This window comes from Myotis myotis, unplaced genomic scaffold, assembly GCF_014108235.1.
Source record: "Myotis myotis isolate mMyoMyo1 unplaced genomic scaffold, mMyoMyo1.p scaffold_m19_p_3, whole genome shotgun sequence".
Lineage (NCBI taxonomy): Eukaryota > Metazoa > Chordata > Mammalia > Chiroptera > Vespertilionidae > Myotis > Myotis myotis.
This window is the reverse complement of record NW_023416335.1, coordinates 198,821,647-198,843,069: the sequence shown is the minus strand read 5'-3', so window position 1 is coordinate 198,843,069 and position 21,423 is coordinate 198,821,647. Positions and strand designations below refer to the sequence as shown.

The 21,423-nt window shown below is 39.7% G+C and overlaps 1 protein-coding gene and 1 pseudogene across 1 annotated transcript; both read right to left on the bottom strand.

The window, feature by feature from the left end:
* Nucleotides 1-6,040: 6,040 nt before the first annotated feature.
* On the bottom strand, nucleotides 6,041-15,660 carry SPIC (Spi-C transcription factor). The gene is made up of 6 exons (XM_036302122.1): nucleotides 15,605-15,660; nucleotides 14,251-14,275; nucleotides 12,396-12,489; nucleotides 10,549-10,658; nucleotides 8,799-8,907; nucleotides 6,041-6,528 (listed from the first exon to the last, which is right to left on the bottom strand). Exons 2-6 carry the CDS (start codon nucleotides 14,251-14,253, stop codon nucleotides 6,119-6,121), a joined length of 726 nt encoding a protein of 241 aa, XP_036158015.1. The 5' UTR covers nucleotides 14,254-14,275; nucleotides 15,605-15,660; the 3' UTR covers nucleotides 6,041-6,118.
* Nucleotides 15,661-18,712: 3,052 nt separating this feature from the next.
* On the bottom strand, nucleotides 18,713-19,109 carry LOC118651939 (annotated as a pseudogene).
* Nucleotides 19,110-21,423: the final 2,314 nt, after the last annotated feature.

The window sequence follows — 21,423 nt, the reverse complement described above, 5'->3', positions numbered from 1 at the left end:
GAAGTCCAAGACCAAGGTGCCAGAGCATTCAGTGTCTGGTGAGAGCCACTTCCTGATGCAAAGATGGCTGTCTTCTTGTGTCTTCACATGGTGGAAAGGGAAGGAAAGCTCTCTGGGGATAACTTTTATAAGGACACTCAAACTATTCACAAGGGTTCTACTCTCATGACTTAATCATCTCCCAAAGACCCCCACCTTCCAATGCCATCACATTGGGGGTAGATTTCAACATGAATTTCGGGGGTGTACACATTCAGTCTATAACAGAAACCCAGATTACATGTAGAGATGACCAATATCAAGTTAGCCTTCATTTAATCACTCTGTCATGTTGTTATTTTTTTTTCTGCTGAATTTATTGGGGTAGCATTGGTTAATCACATTATATACATTTCAGGTGTACATTATAATACACCAGTATACTCAACCGTGTGCTCACAACTCAATATCTAGCTTCCTTCTGTTACCACATATTTGACCTCCTTTACATTCTTTGTCTTCTCCCCACCCCCTTCCCCTCTGGTAACTACCATTCTGCTGTTTCTAACTATGAGTTTGTTGCTTTTTGTTTTATAACCCACACATGTTCTTTTTCTTAAGAGTCCCTGGGGAAGAGCACCAGGAGGACACAAAGAAAAAGAAGTGAGTGGGAACGCTACAAATTGGAAAGGGCAGGCTCCAGGGGGCTCTTGGCCTGGATGGAAACGGCTCATGTGGTCTAGGAAGCTCTCTTGCTTCACAGTTATATGGATGGAACAGGCATGAACCTGCCAAGCAGGAAGTAAGAAGCAAAGTATTTCTTCCCAGGGTTCCTTATGTAATGTGGAGATTAAACCATAGCTTTCAAGCCAGACTGACTAAATTCTGGTTTTACTCTAGGTTTAGTATTTTCTAGTTTCTATCATTTATCAGTCTTTTTCCTTTTCAACTTCCAGTTTGGTCTCAGCTGGACTTGTGCAAGGGAAAAGGGAGGTCATGTTCCAGGTTTGCACCAGAAAGATAATGGGGCAAGAGCCCCTCCCTGTGGCTTAGTGGCAGGAGAGCAAGAAGCATTAGCTCTGGATCTACTCTATGGAAGAAAGAAATGAAAGGAAATAATTTTTGAGAGGTAAAAGCTTTCCTTAAGTTCGGTGGCATTTTCCTTAGACCATTGTTTCTTTGGCACCACAGATTATATAGATCATATATATTTCTCAAGGGCAGAGAAAATATCAGTTCAGGATAGCCACTGAAGATTGGAAAGCCATTAAGTGTATATTAGCATGAAATAAACACTACCATCACAATCAGTTTTGGTTTTATTGCTAAAGCCATAAGGTGTTAGTGATTTTTTTGTTTGCTTGTTTAGTATGGCAGGAAAATGTTTAAGTGAATATATAAATCAAGTAATCTCTTCAGACATTGTTAATCTAGAAGAAAGTAGTGTATATAGTCAATACTAAGAGCAAGGACAGTTAGTCTATGCTTTCATATAAGCCTTGATCATTTTATCTTTTGCTGGGAGAGTATCTCACCAAGTTGCTATAGATTATATGCTATTATTTTTTAAAAGTATGTTTTTATTGATTTCAAAGAGAAGAAGGGAAAAGGATTGTGAGATAGTAACATTGATGAGAGAAGTGTCAATTGACTATTTTCTGCACGCCCCCTACTGGGGATTGAGCTTGCAACCTCGGCATGTGCCCTGACCGGGAATCAAACCAGGACCTCCTCTTTCATGACTCGACACTCAGCCACTGAGCCACACTGGCTAGGCAATTATATGCTATTTAATAAAAAATAGCAACAGTGAAGTTCTTCTCTTCAGCATTTGCATTAAGAGAAAAATCCTGGAGATTCCAAAATGGCAGTGGAGTAAGTGGAAGCTACACTGACTTGCTTCCAGGACCAAACTGGACTTATAACTAAAATACAGAAAAACCATCCTGAATAATCAACTGAAGACTAGCTGGAGAGAACCCTGATAACCAAGGATGGAAAGCGGAAACTGCATAGAGACTGGTAGGAAGTACAGAGGTGTGAAAGGGCAGACCCTCTGCCACAGACAGCAGCTGAAGTTCTAGAGGGATATCTCAGCTGTGGGGAGTTCTCACTGAGAACTCTGGGGTCTAAACCCAAGCTGGGTTCCCCAGCCCAGGGCACCAGAACTAAGAAAAGTGACCACAGAATATCTGGCTGTGAATAGCATCAGGGTTGCTGTCTGCTAGGGAGAGATGGCTAGAAATACAGGCAACCTCTTAAACAGCCATTGCACAAAATTATGTGTGCAGCACTCACCTTGGGTTCCAGCAGAGTGAAGGCAGAGTGGATTGGACTGTGTGAACAGAAGCCAGGGTTGGGGGCTCTGGGATTATAACTCAGAAGCCCGACTCCCATTTCCTGTGCTGAGTCATCCCCTCATATTGCAGAGGACATCTTTCTCCAGCAGACCATTACCATCCAGGCAGCTTTTGCCTGGAGCTGGGAGGGGGGAGCAATTGCCTCACCCTATTGGAAAACTGTTGACCTACCGTGTGGGGCTTATGAGGCCCATTAAGAGAGTGAGAATAACAATCAGCCTGCAGGCAGAAGCAATTGCCCTACCCTGTTGGAAAACCTCTCACTCCATCCTGTGGTTGATAGCCTGAGGTCAATCAGTCTGAATAACAATCAGACTTCAGGAAGAGGCAGGTCTCTGGAGCCTATAAGTCTTTGCTTGATCTAATTCAGGGCCTGGAACTAGAAAAAGCAGACCTTAATGCAATCTTGGTCCTTTCCAAAGGCAGCCAGCCCCAACAGAGGATTGCTGATATCTCCAAACAGGGGACTCAGGGCCAGTCAAAAACAGCATCTGAAATGGTGCTGCACTAGAGACTTGGAGTCATAGCAGATCTACCTAATACATGCACTGAGTGGCCAGATTATTATGACCAGTCAGATTATTATGACTGGTCAGATTATTATGACCACCCCATCAGTACAATGAAGGGAATTAGTTATGCAAATAATAATAATAATAATAATAAAACCTTGAGAGTATTTGCTTAGGAAGTTTTCAATATTCAGTATTTTTGGAAGTGTGAATGAAGTACTGATGGGTGGTCATAATAATCTGGCCACTCAGTGTAGACACAAACCCAAACAGGCAGCCAAAATGGGAAGGCAAATAAGCCCCAAATGAAAAACAAGAGAATTCTCTAGAAAAAGAGCTAAATGAAATGAAGATAAGAAATTTATCAGACATAGAGTTCAGAATAATGATGGCAAGGATGCTCAACAGCATGAGAAAAAGATATAGTAACTATGAAAAAAGACCAGTTGGAAGGAATGTCATAGCACTAATAAAGAGCACATTGGAAGGAATACACAGCAGATTAGAGGAAGCTGAGTGTCAGATCAGTGGATTCTATGACAGGGTAGGAAAAAAAAAAAAATCACTCAGAGAACCAAAAAGAAAAAAAACAATTAAAAAACACAAGGACAGCTTAAGGGAGCTGTGGGACAACATGAAATGTAACAATATTCACTTTATAGGAATGCCAGAGGGGAAGAAAGTGAGAAAGAGATAGAAAATGTGTTTGAAGAAATAATGGCAGTAACCTTTCCTAATCTGGTGAAAAAAAGACAACCAACATCCTACTCAATGGGCCAAAACAAAACCATTTCCCTTAAGAACAGGAACAAGTCAGGGATGTCTGCTTTCACCACTCTTATTCAACACAGTACTGGAAGTTCTAGCCACAGTGATCAGACATGAAGAAATAAAAGGTATCCAAATTGGAAAGAAGGAAGTAAAACACTCATTATTTGTAGATGACATAAAAATGTACATAAAAAAACCCTAGAGACTCCACCAAAAACTACTAGATTTAATAAATGAATTTGGCAATATAGCAGGATACAAAATTAACACCCAGAAATCAATGGCAATGAACTATCAGAAAGAGAAACTAAACAAGCAATCCCATTTACCATTGCAACAAAAAAAATTAAGATACTTAGGAATAAACTAAACCAAAGAGGTAAAAGACTTATATTCAGAAAACTATAGGATGTTGAAAAAAGAGATAGAGCAAGATCTAAGCAAGTGTAAGAATATACCATGTTCATGGATTGGTAGAATCAATATCATTAAAATGTCCATATTACCCAATGCAATCTACAGATCCAATGCAATGCCTATTAAAATACCAACAGCACATTTCACAGTTCTAGAACAAATACTCCAAAAATTTATATGGAACAACAACAAAAAATCCTGAATAGCCAAAGCAATACTGAGAAAGAAGAACAAAGTTGGAGAGATCACAATACCAAATATCAAGTTATACTACAAAGCCACTGTAATCAAAACAGCCTAATACTGCCGCAAGACAGACATATAGATCAATGGAACAGAACAGAGACCCCAGAAATCAACCCAAGCCATTATGTTCAATTAATTTGACAAAGGAGGAAAAAGCATACAATGAAGTCAAGATAGTTTCTTCAATAATTGATGTTGGGAAAATTGGACAGATACAAGCAAAAAAGTGAAATTAGACCACCAACTTACACCATACACAAGAATAAACTAAAAATAGATAAAAGACTTAAATGTTACTCATGAAACCATAAAAACCCATAGGCAGCAAAATCTCAGACATCTCTCATAGCAATATGTTTGCAGATATATCTCCTAGGGCTGTGGTCGGCAAACTGCGGCTAGTGAGCCACATGCGGCTCTTTGGCCCCTTGAGTGTGGCTCTTCCACAAAATACCACATGCAGGCACACGTACAGTGCGATTTAAACTTCATGGCCCATGTGCAGAAGTCGGTTTTTGGCCTGGGCGAGTCTATTTTGAAGAAGTACTGTTGATATTTGGCTCTGTTGACTAATGTCTTTGCCGACCACTGTAGGGCAAAGGAAACTAAGGAGAGAATAAACCAATGGGACTACATCAAAATAAAAAGCCCCTGCACAGCAAAAGAAACCGTCAACAAAATGAAAAGGCAACCCACTGAATGGGAGAACATATTTGGCAATAATACAACTGATAAAGGGTTATTATCCAAAATTATAAGGAACTCATACAACTTAACAAAAGGAAGACAAACAATCTAAATCCAAATTAAAAATGGGCAAAGGACCTAAATAGACACTTCTCCAAAGTGGATATACAGATGGCCAAAAGACATATGAAAAAATGCTCAAAATCACTGCTCATCAGAGAGATGAAAATTAAAATGACAATGAGGTATCACTTCACACCTGTCAGAATAGCTACCATCAACATATCAACAAATGACAAGTGATGGCAAAGATGTGGAGAAAAGGGAACCCTAGTTCACTGCTGGTGGGAATGCAGACTGGTGCAGCCATTATGGAAAACAGTATGGAGTTTCCTCAAAAAATTAAATATGGAACTGCCATTTGACTTAGTGATTCCACTTCTAGGAATATATTCTAAGAAACCCAAAACACCAATCAGAAAGAATGTATGTACCCCTATGTTCATAGGAGTGCAATTTACAATAGCTAAGATCTGGAAACAGCCCAAGTGCGCATCAGTAAATGAGTGGATAAAAAATCTGTGGTGCATTTATACCATGGAATACTATGCAGCAGTAAAAAAGAAGGATCTCTTACCCTTTGAGACATCATGGAGGGACCTGGAGAGTATTATGCTAAGTGAAATAAGGCAGTCAGAGAAAGACAAGTATCACATGAAATCACTCATATGTGGAATCTAATGAACAAAATAGATCCAGGGACATAGAAGCATGGAACAGACTATCGAATCTCAGAGGGAAGGCGGGGGAGAGTGGGTTGGAATAGATCAACAAAAGAACTTGTATGCATATATGCATAATGCATGGACACACACAATAGGGTGTTGAAGGGGTGGGGTGGGCTAGAAGGGGTTAATGGGAGAGAACGAGGACATATATGTAATACTGAACAATAAAGATTTAAATATAAAAGAGAAAAATCCTGAAATTTATAGATATTTCTCTTTTTAAATTTTTATTGAATTTTATTAGTGTGACTGGTTAATAAAATTATATAGTATACAATTCTATAATTTATTAGTTATACATTGTATTGTGGGTTCGGGGATTTCTGATATTAGGAAATCGTAATATGTAAGATTATATTTAGCAAGTATGGTAACTCCGCTCACAGCAATTGGCATATGTATAGTTACAATTTGCATTCCAGCTATTTAAACTTAGATATCCTTGACCAGGTTGAACATACTGTGAGTAGAAATAAGATGGAGAGAGTCTTTGGAGAATGGCCTCATTGAATTGGTAAGTTAGTTTTCTCCGGATTTTGATGATTTCCCCAGTTCTTCCATAATTCCTCAGTGCTCTGGCCATTTTCTGGTAAGTCATGGTCTTCCGGTTGCCTTTTCTTTTGCCCCAAAGTTGGGCAAGTTTTTCTTTGTTTTTTGATACAAACTGAAAGATGCCTTTGGTCTTATCTAGCCACTGAATACAAGATGCCATCTCAGGATTACACAGAGATTCATGAAGGTATTCGAACAGTCGGAGCTTCTTCCTGCCTAAAAAGGAGGAAAACAACATCATACTCCACTCATTGCTGTAACAAGGAACATCCTCAGGAAGGGTTTATTGACTACAACGTGGAAAGCTGTTCTGGGACTGGTTTCCTCCTTCTCATTCATGTAGGCATGCATTTATGGCATCATTTTATGGGACTTGAAAGTCAAGAGTCTTTTTGACCTTGAACTTTCAACTGGACCTTTATTTGTTGGAAAAGTTGTCAAAAAATCTTGTATCATCGCCGAAACCGATTTGGCTCAGTGGATAGAGCGTCGACCTGTGGACTGAAGGGTCCCAGGTTCGATTCTGGTCAAGGGCATATATCTCAGTTACGGGCACATCCCCAGTAGGAGATGTGCAGGAGGCAGCTGATCAGTGTTTCTCTCTCATCGATGTTTCTAACTATCTCTTTCCCTTCCTCTCTGTAAATAATCAATAAAATATATTAAAAAAAAAAATCTTGTATCATCCTTCAATGATAAAGAGAAGCCTGGAACCTCTTTACCTGAATCTCCCATTTCTCATGTGGTCTTTTTCTATACTTAAATCTTAACTGGTATTTTTATATCAAGTGTTAAACTTTCTACAGACCAATGAAACTGAGCAAAAACTCAGGAAACTTCAGGAATGGATGACCAAGTTTAGTGGTTTTAAAGAGAAGCCCCAAAAGCCATTTTCAGAAAGCAAGTCATTTGAAGGTCTTTATTCAAATGAGTTGTCAAAATGAGGTAAGGAATATGAATCCATTTTGTAAAAGGCAAAACACTATGCAAACCTAAGTGAAACTGATAACAGAGGCTTAGGTAAAAATGCGAAATCTGGGTCTGCATAATTTCTTGAAAAAGCAAATATAGAGAAAACTGGAGTGGAAAATGCCAAAATATCTTCATGACATTCTGATATTGTTCATGAGCAATGACAATGGGCACTGTGATATTTTTTCATTGCTGTTACATAAAATGGTACTGCCAGTTTTTCTCATTAGGAGCATAGCCCTTTACATTTTAGAACTACTAGACAGGAAACTTCAGGAAGATTTGTTGTGGTTTTTTATTTGGTTGGTTGATTGGATATTTTTAGCAGAACAAAGAACAAAGGTGACCACCCATTTTGTAACTTGGGGGTTGGCCTGTAAATGCCATGCCTCATCAGATCTGTCAGGAGCTAAAAAAAAAAAAAAAAAAAAAAAAAAAATCCATGGCCAAATTCCATTTCCCCTTTGAGAAAGTAAAATACTGGATTTCCAAACTGCTTTAAACAGCCTCTGGGGAGTCATACTCTTGCATCAGTCATCAGTCATCCAAAAACCTCAAAGGTTTCTACAAAGATTATCTTTTGTGTTGTATTATCTTGAGTTTCTGAACTGAGTAATGAAAGGGACTTACCAAAAACAAATCATGAATTAAAAGTCACAACCTTGACCCCGCCTCCCACCCTCCCCCCCCCACCCCACACACACTTCATAAAAATAAAAAATAAAAAAATAAAAAATAAAAGTCACAACCTTAAACAAACTCACTGCCTCTCATCCAGTGGTTAAATCAATTATAATGAATCCACAACTTTTTTAAAAAAATATTTAAATTTTTTTTTTAAATAAAAATATTATATGCTCATGGTAAATGATTAAAACAGAAGCATAAAGTGAAAGTAAAAGTTCTAGTCTATCTTACATATTTCTCGAAAGTGTTTTTCTTATTTTTTGCATATACAAACATGCATATTCTTTAAAAAATTACAAATGGTGCCCTGGCCAGGTGACTAGGTTGGAGTGTTGTCCCCTACACCTAAAGGTTGAGGGTTCAATTCCCTTTCAGGCACATAACCTAGGTTTTGTGTTCAATCCCTAGGGGCATACGAGAGGCAACTGATCCATGTTTCTCTCACATCAGGAGTTCAAATTATTATGGAACTTTTTTTTGCAGAAAACTTAATAAAGAAGATGATTTCTATCCCAAGGACTTCACAACTGGAATAAGAATGCTAAAATTACTTGTGAAAAATTCCCTTTTGATACCTAAAATATAATATATACACATTATGTATTTATTTGAGCTAAGTGGATACTTTGCAGCTTTGTAATATCTCTATGAAGCAATAAGAAAGCTCATGCAAGATGAACAGCTTGGAGTAGTTCAGTCTGTCTGAGTTAAATTATGCTCAATCGTGATTAGAGAATATCTTGCAAATACAATTCCAAACAGATATGAAATCCCCTTAAAACTGGTTTGAGGGAGACCTGGTTCTTTTACACGATGGATCCATGTACCTTTTCCTCCCTTTTGCTGGAGAACAGGAAATTGTACCATCTGGTTTTCAGGGATGTTCTGCAGAGATTGATGAATATTCCCTTCAAGACAGAGATCCACAGGACGATTCTATACAAACAATGCAGCAGGATGTTAAGTGGGACTTTCCATGTGGCCCTCAGTTGGTGGCTAAAGTCAAACGCTGGGGGCAAAAGAGTGTTAAACATCCAGATTCTCCAAAGCACTACCCTCAACTGCAGCCAGATATCTCCCAGGGCAGAACTAGCATATATGCAGAGGACCTAGGGATGGAGGGTCCTCTTCGGGTTTGTGAGGAGTTCCATATTGTCCTCTGCCGATGAGAAAGGACAGGGGATGGCTTCCCTCCCCTGAAAATACCAATGAGAACGCAAGTCCAAAAAGAGTCAGTAGCAGGAATTTAGGTGTCAGCAAAAAGGGGAGGTGGGCTTCCATTCTTGCTTTGGATGCCTATCCAGGCAAGAGGAGATAAGAGGAGAAAGATGGCAACCAAAGGAAGGCAGAACCAAGAAAGGGGGCAGGAGCTCCTACCATTACATATGTCAAGGATATGTGGATCTCCATGGGTGAAAGGGGCTGAACTTGAGCGATCTTACCACACCCCATGCAAGAGGGCTGCCTAACAGCCAAGGACTTCCCAACCACAAGAGGCAGTGCAGTTTGTGTATGCCAGGCTGTGGGAATTGAAATGGAAGGAAGGTTGCCAGATTTAGCAAATGGAAATATGAGTCATTCTGCATTTTACCTGGCAACCCTAAATGGAAGCAGAAGAGCTTAAGCTGGAACCAAAAACTCCCTCTTCAAAGAAATGTCCCGTGGAAAGGCCGTGACAGAACAATGTACAGGGTCACAAAAAAAGATTTTTGCATTTTTGCACGGTTGCAAGTAATGACAGAAGAAAAAGGAAAATCATTTCCTATTTACTCCCCACTACATTAAGACTGCTTTAACAAATTGGACACATCAGAACAATGTAAAAGAACACACGGATGGAGAGAGATGGTGGGGATATTTACTTTTGCAGGAAACTACTAAAATATAAATTAATTGGTCCAATACATATAGTTAGTGCTTGGGGTGTGGGGGAATAGGACAGATGAATACAAAATTGTAGGTAAAGCCAATGCAGGGGATGTTTGGGCGTTTGCCCTCTGGTTTTTAGGGACCCATCATAACTGTTCTGCAATTTTCCGGATGGACTTAAGAGAAGCAGTGATCTTAGAACCTTGAAAGCGCCTCCTCTTTCTAGAAGTCATTCAAACCAGTCTGCCACTGGGTGAGGAGCAATAACAAAGGGCAGTTTCCTTCTTCACAGCACTGCTCATCGTCACCCAGATTGCCTGTCAAATTCATACCCTGGCCCCGGTTTGGCTCAGTGGATAGGGCAGCGGCCTGAGGACCGAAAGGTCCCGGGTTTGACTCCGGTCAAGGGCATGTACCTTGGTTGCGGGCTCATCCCCAGTAGGGGGTGTGCAGGAAGCAGCTGATCGATGTTTCTAACTCTCTATCTCTCTCCCTTCCTCTCTGTAAAAAATCAATAAAATATATTTTTAAAAAATTCATACCCTGATTGATGGTAGCCATGAGTAAGCAACCATGAGTAAGCAGTCTGTGCTTTCAGCTGGGTTTCAGCTATCATTCATCAAGTGCCAAGGGGAAAGCTGGTGTGAAGGGGAAATTTACCTGTTACTGCGGGGGTTTGGGGAGAGGCCTCCTGGTGCGTATACTCACTATTACTGTTTTCCAGTTATAGACAGGTTGCTCTGGAGGCAGCATACCATAGCAGCTGGGACTTCCTGTGACATAACAGTGGTTGAGGACATTCACATAGTCTTTGCAATCTAAGGTAAAAACAGAAATTTAAAAAGATAAAGTTTATGTTTGTGTGTATATGTGCTTATACGTATAAGCTTATGATGTATGCAATTGCTTCCACCCATGTTCTTTTCATCACTTACCATTTCCTTAGGGTGTTTATGGCATTATGCTGATATTACAGATACATTTTTATATATTCCATTTCTCCTACTAGCGTACATGCTCCTTGCAGGACGAGATCGCATGAGTTCTTGTATATTGGAACTTCCCACAATACCCTGTGTAAACTCAATTGTTAAAATATCTGCATCTCATCTAGGCTATACTTCTATAGTCTATGGGATAATGGGTAAGAAAGAATAGCATACTTATTTTTTCCAGTAGAGTATATTTTGCTTGGGTGTAAGGTCTTTAAAATAAACTAGAATAATTGAAGAGCCCTTTCTGAAAATGTCAGTAAGATATTTATAATAATAAAAGCGGCCCTGACCGCTTTGGCTCAGTGGATAGAGTGTCAGCCTGTGGACTGAAGGGTCCCGGGTTTGATTCCGGTCAAGGGCATGTACCTTGGTTGCGGGCACATCCCCAGTGGGAGGTGTGCAGGAGCCAGCTAATCAATGTTTTTCTCTCATTGATGTTTCTAGCTCTCTATCCCTCTCCCTTCCTCTCTGTAAAAATCAGTAAAATATATTAAAAAATAATAAAAAATAAATAAAAGCATAATATGCTAATTAGACCGGACAGCCGAATGACCTTCGGATGTCATTCCAGACATCCTTCTGGATGAAGCCATGGTGGTGGGGGCCGAAGCAGAGGTGGTTAAAGATGATCAGGCAGGCAGGGGAGCCGTTAGGGGCAATCAGGCAGGCAGACAAGTAGTTAGGGGCGATCAGGCAGGCAGGCAAGCAGTTAGGAGCAATCAGGCAGGCAGGCAGAGTGGTTAAGGGCATTCAGGCAGGCAGGCAGGCAAGCAGGCAAGCAGTTAGGGGCAATCAGGCAGGCAGGTGAGTGGTTAGGGGCAATCAGGCAGGCATGCAGAGTGGTTAAGGGTGATCAGGCAGGCAGGCAAGCAGTTAAGGGCATCAGGCAGGCAGGCAGAGAGGTTAGGGGCAATTAGGCAGGCAGGCAAGTGGTTAGGGGAGATCAGGCAGGCAGGCAGAGGCAGTTAGGGGTGATCAGGCAAGCAGGTGAGCAGTTAGGGGCATCAGGCAGGCAGAGTGATTAGGGGCAATCAGGAAGGCAGGCAAGTGGTTGGGGCAATCAGGCAGGAAGGCAGAGGCTGTTAGTGGCAATCAGGCAGGCAGGCAGGTGAGAGGTTAGGAGCCAGTGGTCCTGGATTGTGAGAGGAATGTCCAACTGCAGGTTTAGGCCCGATCCCACAGGGATCCCTGTGGGATCGGGCCTAAACCGGCAGTCAGACATCCCCCGAGGGGTCCTGGATTGCAAGAGGGTACAGGCCAGGCTGAAGGACCCCTCCGCCTCATGCATGAATTTCGTGCACTGGCCTCTAGTGCTTGATAAAAAATGATATGTCTTAGTATTCCTGTGTGGAATGTTGTTCTCTACGTATTTTGCATTTTATATGTGAGACTTTAGATTGATTTAGGCTAGGTAACCCTGGATGCATTTTGCCTTTGTTAGAATTAATTCTAGCTGCATTGGGTAAAAACAGTCTTCTCTGTCCTGATCATTATTCTTGCATATGTATGTTACCAACCAGCCATTTGATGTAGCAGCAGAAGAAGGAGGTAACATCTTACCTGGCAGGTACTGAAGATCTCCAGTTGAATGTTGCCTCAGTACGTCAAAAGCATCTTCAAATGCTTGGCCCAGCCTATCTTGTTCAACACAAGCCTGCTAGAACAATAGCAATACTCTGGAGTTGCGAAATTACCAATTGGAGGGTTTCTCAACCATGGCACTATGACATTTTAGATTGGCCAAGCCTTTTTTTGGGGGGGAAATCGGGGGTCTGTTCTGGGTATTTTAAGGTGTTTAGCAGCATCCCAGGCCTCCATCCACTTACTAGATGCCAGGAGCACTCAAACAGCTGTGACAATCAAAATGTCTCAAATATATTCAAATATATCCCTGGGAACAAATTCAACCCTAATTGAGAGCCATTGCTCTATAATACATATTTGGAGACCAGTATTCATACTATATAGTATAGTATTTTTTAAATGCTGTTTTTTATTGATTTTTTGGATAAGAGGAAAGGAAAGGGAGAGAGAGATAGAAAAATTGATAAGAGAGAACATTATTGTTGTAGCTGGTTTGGCTCAGTGGGTAGAGCATCGGCCTGCAGACTGAAAGATCCTGAGTTTGATTCTGGTCAAGGGCATGTACCTGTGTTGCAGGCCCCTCCCAGGCCCAGGCCCTGATGTAGGAGGCAACCAATCATGTGTTTCTCTCACATTGATATTTCTGTCTGTTCCTCTCCCTAAAAATCAATGGAGCCCTAACCGGTTTGGCTCAGTGGATAGAGCGTCGGCCTGCAGACTGAAGGGTCCCAGGTTCGATTCCGGTCAAGGGCATGTACCTTCGTTGTGGGCACATCCCCAGTAGGAGGTGTGCAGGAGGCAGCTGATCGATGTTTCTCTCTCATCTATGTTTCTAACTCTCTATCCCTCTCCCTTCCTTCTGTAAAAAATCAATAAAATATATTTTTTTTAAAAATCAATGGGAAAATATCTTCAGGTGAAGGTGAGGATTAAAATTTAAAAAAAGAAACATCATCAATCAGCTGCCTCCTGCACACGCCACACTGGGGATTGAGCCTCCAACCTGAGCATGTGCCCTGACCAGGACAGGAATTGAACTGGCTACCTCCTGGTGTGTAGGTCGATGCTCAGCCACTCAGCCACACCAGCTGGGCTATAGTAAAGTATTTTAACATTCTTGTAACATTTTTCAAGGAATTGTAGAGCTGAAGACTGATTTGGAAAAAGGGACCAATAAATTATCTTTGTGAATAGAGTGTCGGCCTGCAGACTGAAAGGTCCCAGGTTTGATTCCGGTCAAGGGCATGTACCTTGGTTGAGGTCACATCCCCAGTAGGAGATGTGCAGGAGGCAGCTGATTGATGTTTCTCTCCCATCGATGTTTCTAGCCCTCCCTCTCCCTTCCTCTCTGTAAAAAGTCAATAAAATATATTTTTAAAAATTACCTTTAATCAAGAATCTGAAATGTTATTTAAGAACAAAATGCTCTTAATTTCTTTTTTTCTTTTGTTAATCCTCAACCAAGAATATATTTCCATTGCTTTTTTAGAGAGAGTGAAAGGGAGTGGGAGAGACAAAGAAAGAAACATTGATGCAATTGGTTGCCTCCCACAAACACCTCAGCCCAGCCTGTACCCTCTCCAAACTGGCAGTCGGACATCCCTCTCGCAATCTGGGACCACTGGCTCCTAACCACATACCACCTGCCTACCTGATCACCCCTAACCACAAATTTCATGCACTGGGCCTCTAGTAAATAAATAAATAAGCTTTTTTAAAAAAGATTTAAAGTAGAAGGGTTGTGCAAACCATTGCTTACTCTTATTAATCTAATCCACGTATTTTATTTTCAAAATGGAAAATGAATAAAGATTTTTACATGACCACTTACCATACTTCTTATTAACTTGGCAATTCTGAAAAAGATTAATATTTAAAAAACAAAATTAAGTAGTGTCTCTATTTAATTTTCCTCTGAATTAAAAGATCTTACTCAAAATTTTTTCTAAAAAATGTCTTACATAAACCAAGAGTACCATCTGATTAGTATATATGATGAGTACAAATTTTCTTCCTATAAACATTTTTTTTGCTCTTCTATCATTACAAAACTTCTTCAATTTAAAAAAGCTAAATAGAATTAATTACCTACATGGTTTAACTTATAAGAGAATACAGAAATAACTCACGTATATATTTAAATATTTAAAAGTATTTCTAAGTTCTGATAATCAAAATTATTTTCTCCATTAAGCATAGCTATTTGGTTTTAGCAGTGATTTTTTTAAACATTTCTGATGTTCTATAGCCTTCAGAGAATCTGGTGAAAGACATACTTTTTCCCTTATGAAATGTAGAATTATATCACAAATAAAATACATGCTTTGAAACCCATCCATGGACTTCCTAAAATCCTGAGTTAAGAACCCTGATCCATAATTTTATATTATCTACTTTCTTATCCCTGTAAGTAATTTAGATTTTTGTTTTAAATAAACAATTATCACACTGACCCACATTAAATGTTTTTTAATTCTACTTTCTATAAAACTTCACACACACAAATAAATCCACATAACAATAAAGTGTATGGGGTAACCAACATTGCTTATCATTTCATTTAGGACACCCAACAACTGTTTATACAAGTTGTTAACATTTATCCTGCAAACACAATGAGCTTACTCTAATATTTAATGCGGCATTATACAATGAGATGATAGGATCACTATATCATGTCAGTTAAAAGAGAATAGGAAAAGAAAAGCCATAAAATCCGAAACTATTGAGATGATGGGTGTTAATATTATTGTGGTCATCATTTCCTAATATTTGCTTATATCAAATCATCATGTTGTACACCTGAAATTTATACAATATTATACATTAATTATACCTCATAAAAGCTGGGAAAAATGTATTTTTCAAAAGCCACATCCATGACTTTCAATTATATATGTCTCTACTTGCAAGCACCAAAGCAAATACTGTTGTACTTTGAATTAAATACTTAAATGAAGCTACTCCTTTTTTACTACAATACCCCACAAAACTGCCACAACTCTCAAAAGCAGCAAACTCAAAGGGAAGAAAAAAGTTTGAAAACGTATTGATCACTCTGCTGCTTCATATATCTTGTATCAGGACAGCCAGTAAAAAAAAAAAAAAACCACTCATTAGACCAAAGGAGAAAATGAATAACCATTTTTACAAGACGCTTTGAAAAGAACAAGTTTAACACTTACCAGGAAGGCACTTCAACCCCTTACAATGATGTTTCATGAATATCAGAATCGTTAAGACAGAACTGTCAAGAACTCACTGCAGAATTGCATTAAATAGCTGTTTTTAAGGAAGTGCTACAAAAGGGGATTTTTTTTAAAAGATACAGTGCCTTCATAATTTCTCTGTCATGATAGGGCCAGTGGACACCAGGGGCTAATATTTTGAAGAGGCGCAGAACAGTTTGTATCCTATGGGCCAAAGCATTAGAACAAACCCCATGAAACCCCCACCCAGTGTAAGTTGCAGCCCTTAGGCCTGCACAGCCCTATTGGAAACTCTGACCTGTACAATGCTTGCCCCTCCTCTTTTTTTATTCCTGTTCCTTCTCCCCTGATTCTGGACCTTAATCGCCTTTCTTTCTTTTTTTATATGTATTTTTTATTTTTCTTAAATATACTTTCATTGATTTCAGAAAGGGAGAGAGAGAGAGAGAGAGAGAGAGAGAGAGAGAGAGAGAGAGAGAGAGAGAAATCAATGAGAGAGAATCATTAATTGGCTGCCTCCTGCACACCCCGCTGCAACCCAGGCATGTGCCCTAATCAGGAATTGAATTGTGACCTCCTGGTTCATAGGTCGACACTCTATCACTGAGCCATGCCAGCAGGGCAATATAGGGCCTTTCTTGTTCGGACTATTTAGCAGCTGTCTCATTCTGATCTCCCCAAATGGGTCTCTTTACTCTCAAACTTCTTTACTCATACCGTGATTTACTGATTGCCTTACTTACGAGTTTTTAAAGGCATAGGCCTTGCCTTGGCATTGGAGGCTATTCATTCCAGCCTTAGTTCTATTGACCATAGTTCATTTTATTTATTTATTTACTTACTTAGTTACTTACTTGCTTGTTTACTTATTTATAATACTCATCTCTGATTATTTATCATTTATTTACTTATGCATTATTTATAATATTCACCTGAGGATATTTTTTCCATTGAGCCTCAGAGAATGGAAAGGAGGGAGAGGGCAAAACATTGACATGAGAGAGATACAGATTGGTTGCCTCCCACATGAGCCCGACCCTGGGGCCAGGGATCAAACCTGCAACTCAGTCCAGCCAGTGTTGCTCAGTGGTTGAGTGTTGACTTAGGAACCAGGAGACCCCAGTTTGATTCCCAGTCATCAATTCCCAGTCAGGGTGCATACAACATCATTGATATTTTTATCTCTCTCCCTCTCCCCTCCTCTCTGAAATCCATAAAAAAAATGTATTAAAAAAAAGAAAAAAGAATACATGCACCCTATGTTCCTAGCAGCACAATTTACAAAAGCTCAGATTTGAAAATAGCCTAAATGCCCAATAACAGATGAGTGGATAAAAAAACAATGGTAGCTGTAGCCGGTTTGGCCCAGAGCGTCGGCCTGCGGACTGAGAGGTCCCGGGTTCAATTTCGATCAAGAGCATGTACCTGGGTTGTGAGCACATCCCCAGTGGGGGGTGTGCAGAAGGCAGCTGATCTATGTTCCTCTCTCATCGATGTTTCTAACTCTCTGTCCCTCTCTCTTCCTCTCTGTAAAAAAAATCAATAAAATATATATATTTTTTAAAAAGCCCTAACTGGTTTGACTCAGTGGATAGAGCATCAGCCTGTGGACTGAAAGGTCCCAGGTTCGATTCCGGCCAAAGGCATGTACCTGGGTTGCGGGCACATCCACAGTAGGAGATGTGCAGGAGGCAGCTGGTCGATGTTCCTCTTTCATCGATGTTTCTAACTCTCTATTACTCTCCCTTCCTCTCTGTGAAAAATCAATAAAATATATTTTAAAAAAAAGAAAGAAAAGAAAAACCCTAACTTAACTCTGGTGCCGTGTCACATATAGAAATTTTTTGATATTTGCAACCATAGTAAAACAAAGATTTATATTTTTGGTATTTGTTTTATATATTTAAATGCCATTTAACAAAGAAAAATCAACCAAAAAAATGAGTTCACGTGTCACCTCTGACACGCGTGTCATAGGTTCGCCATCACTGGCCTATGTAATACTTTCAACAACAAAGATTAAAAAAAACAAAACAAACAAACAAACAAAAAAACAGCAACCTGAAACTGAGGTAAGTACCTTTCGCCGGGAATTCAGAAATCACACCTTTGGTCTACGGGCCGATGCTCGAACCACTGAGCCAAACCAACCAAAACTACCAGCACTCATTTTAGAGGAGGTGCTACTGCTTCCCTGCACGCTTGGACCCTGTAGATGTTAGTAGAGGTTTAGCAAATAGTTAGTAGAGATTGATGGGTGCTGATCTACCAGTAAACTGCTTGAAGCTGCTGCATTTGCCAAGGGTGTCAAGTTTTCTTCTTTAGCTTGAAGGTTTCTTTGTGTTGGTTTCCAGTGGCTCTGATGGAAACTATGGGTGCTCCGTCCACCTAAAAATGCTTCATTCTCAGCCCACCCATCTTACCTGTTCTTCTGAATCCAATCTAGCATCCACAGGTACCAGGTAGAAATCACTCACTCCTCTGAAACACAAGCCTGCATCAACCTAACTCACCGCAACTTTCTGCCGCTTTAATAGCTGTCACCTGTAGCCAGGGGGGAAACCACCCAAGGATTTCTAGTCAGTCTTCCACAGGGTGGGGGAGAGATTTTTCTAATCAGCATTTTGGAATCCCAAATCACCGTTGATATGGTACTATTGTTCTAAACTACTTTGTTGAGCTGTTTTGTTTTGCAAATATACACACCATCCCTCTTCTGAAATGTAGATGTTTTATATAATCCTATTGAGCCTGAATGGTTTAGTGATTGAGCCTTGACCTATCAACCAGGAGGTCACAGTTGGATTCCCAGTCCTGGCATACATCCGGGTTGCCAACTAGATCCCCAGTGTGAGGTGTGCAGGAGGTGGCCTATCAATGATTCTCTCTCATCATTGATGTTTCTATCTCTCTCTCTCCCGCTCCCTTCCACTCTGAAATCAATAAAAAAATATTTTTAAAGAATAATAATTACTTGCTCTCAATTATTCTTTAAATTTTACTGAGACTTGTTCTGAGACTCAACATAGGACCTCTCTTTCTATCTTTATTTTTGGATTTTTAATAACTGAAACAAAAAATGTTCTAAAACCGAAGCTTCTGAAAGAACCATGTGTTGTTCTTGCCAGACATGTACCTCTCTTCAAACTTTACCTTGGCCTCCTGTTGAGCCTTGCATTTTAGAGTCGGGTCTCTGAAGAGGTCCTTGCTGACAACAATTTTGTCCAAGGGAAGATCCACAGAATACCTATGGGCATGAGGTGACTGGAATTCACAGGAGACTTGATCTTTGACCTCTTGGCAATTTTCTTCTTGCCCATGGCAGTTGTCACTTTATGGTGATAGAGGGCAATGCCATCCACCAGAGCATGGCTGAAGGGAAGTCTGAGGTGGCATCATCAATGTTCTACACAATGACGGCTTTGCATCCGGAGTAGCGTCCAGCCAGGACCAGCACCACCTTCCCGGGCTTCTTGCCCATTTCGAAGGCAGCCACTCAGGCCTAGAGCAGAAAGAAAACCCAACATAGTATCTCTCTTGATGAATGTTTCAATTGCACTTGAATCAAGGTATATTCTGCAATTATTGTATGAAGGGCCAAATAAATGTCAGGTCTAGGTGGTTGATAATGTTCGAATTTTTCACATCCTTATTGACTTTTCAATAAGGTTAGACACCACAAAGAGTAATATCCAACTATAATTGTGGATTTGCCTATTTTTTCCCTTCAGTTCTGTCAACTTTTGCTTCCGGTGTTTTGAGTCTCTATTACTAGGTTTATACTCATTTAGAATTATTATGTGCTCCTGGTGAATTAAGCCTTTTGTTATCATAAAACTTCTGTCTTTCTTTCTGGTAATCCTTGAAGTCTACTTTGACATTAACTACACCAGGATTTTCACTTTCCTTTTACTTTTTATCCTTTTTCCTTTCAACATGTCCACATTGAGTCTTTATATTTAAAATATGTCTCTTTAAGCAACATGTAATGGGGGTGTTGCTTATCCAGTTTAACGATATCTGCCTTTTTAGTCTAATTTAGTAATTACTGATATGGCTAAGTTTAATAATGTAATAATGTAAGTTTTTATAATGTAATGGCATGTTATGATATAATATACTTCTGTAATTTATTTGTAGTGGTTGCTCCAGGAATTACAATATTCATTTTGAATTTATCACAGATTATCTCTAGTTATGATTATACCATTCATGCATAACATAAGAATATACTTATCGGTATATTCAGTATAATTCCTTTTTCATTTCTTCTTATCCTTTGTGCTACTCTCAGCATATATTTACTTTAGATGTTATCATAATGGATTATTTAACCTTCACAATAATACTATGTGGTGGTATTATTATCCCTGGATTCCAATTGCGGCTCCAGATCTATGTGAACTTGAACAGATCACTTAGCCTCTGATCCCTCTCTGTAAAATGTAGATAATAATTTTTTTTATCACATAGAGCTACTGTAAAAATCTGAGTGAATCCATGTTAATGTACTTTAGATAGTTCTAGCACTCAATAAATGTCAGGTCCCACTTTATTTTCACAGATGAAGAAATAGAAGGTCAAAGAGGTGAAGTGACTGACTCAAAATCACACAGCTACTGAGTAAAGGTGTGAGGGTTTTCAAACCAGTTCTACCTAACTCCAACCAAAACTGTTTAACCATTCAGCTGACTTTGCGCTCTTATCTATGGAGTAAGACTGAATGAGAATAAGATTTCGATAACCGATAATTGCCTTATAACAAAGGGCTTTGGAAAGGTTTTATTGAGATTGCGCAGAAGGACTAGTGAATATGCACTAATGTAACCTTGTATCACCAAAAACTCCTATTTTACCACATCTGGGACCTGTAGGCTAGTTGGCAAGTGGCAGAGCCAGGACTCAAATCCAGATCTTCCCTTCCGGTCCCTGGTGCCTCTTCCCAATAACCAGGTTGCACAAATATTCTCCATAGGCTTCATGCCTTTACTGTAGTTACTTTAATCGCTCCTGCTAGCCCTAGCCAGTTTTGTTCAGTGGTTGGAGCATCAGCCCTCGGACTGAAGGGTCCCAGGTTTGATTCCAGTCAAAAGCACAGACCTCAGTTGCAGGTTCGATCCTCGACCCCCATCAGGTCGCATGCAGGAGGCAACCAATTGATGTGTCTCTCACATTGATGTTTTTCTCTCTCTCTACCTCTCCCCCTCCCTTCCACTCCCTCTAAAAATCAATGGAAAAAATATATCCTTAGGTGAGGATTAGCAAAAACAAAACAAACAAACAAAAAACACACAAATAACTCCTGCTTGTGTTCATACCAATGAAGGAAACTCCTCTGACACAGGACTAGTAAAAAACCACCCATACAAAAAAAAAAACCAAAAAACAAAAAACACCCATACACCCATACACCCATACACATACATATATATATATATATATATATATATATATATATATATATATATATACACACCATGACAAGAGAATGAATAAGTAAATTGTGAATAAGCCAGTCAGAGAAAGATAAAATCACATGATCTCACTCATTTATGGAATATAATGAACAACATAAACTGATGAACAAAAACAGATCCAGAGACAGAGAAGCATTGATCAGACCGTCAAACCTCAGAGGGAAGGTAGGAGAGGGTGGGGATAAGGGGGAGAGATCAACCAAAGGACTTGTATGCATGCATATAAGCCTAACCCAGTGGTCGGCAAACTCATTAGTCAACAGAGCCAAATATCAACAGTACAACAATTGAAATTTCTTTTGAGAGCCAAATTTGTTA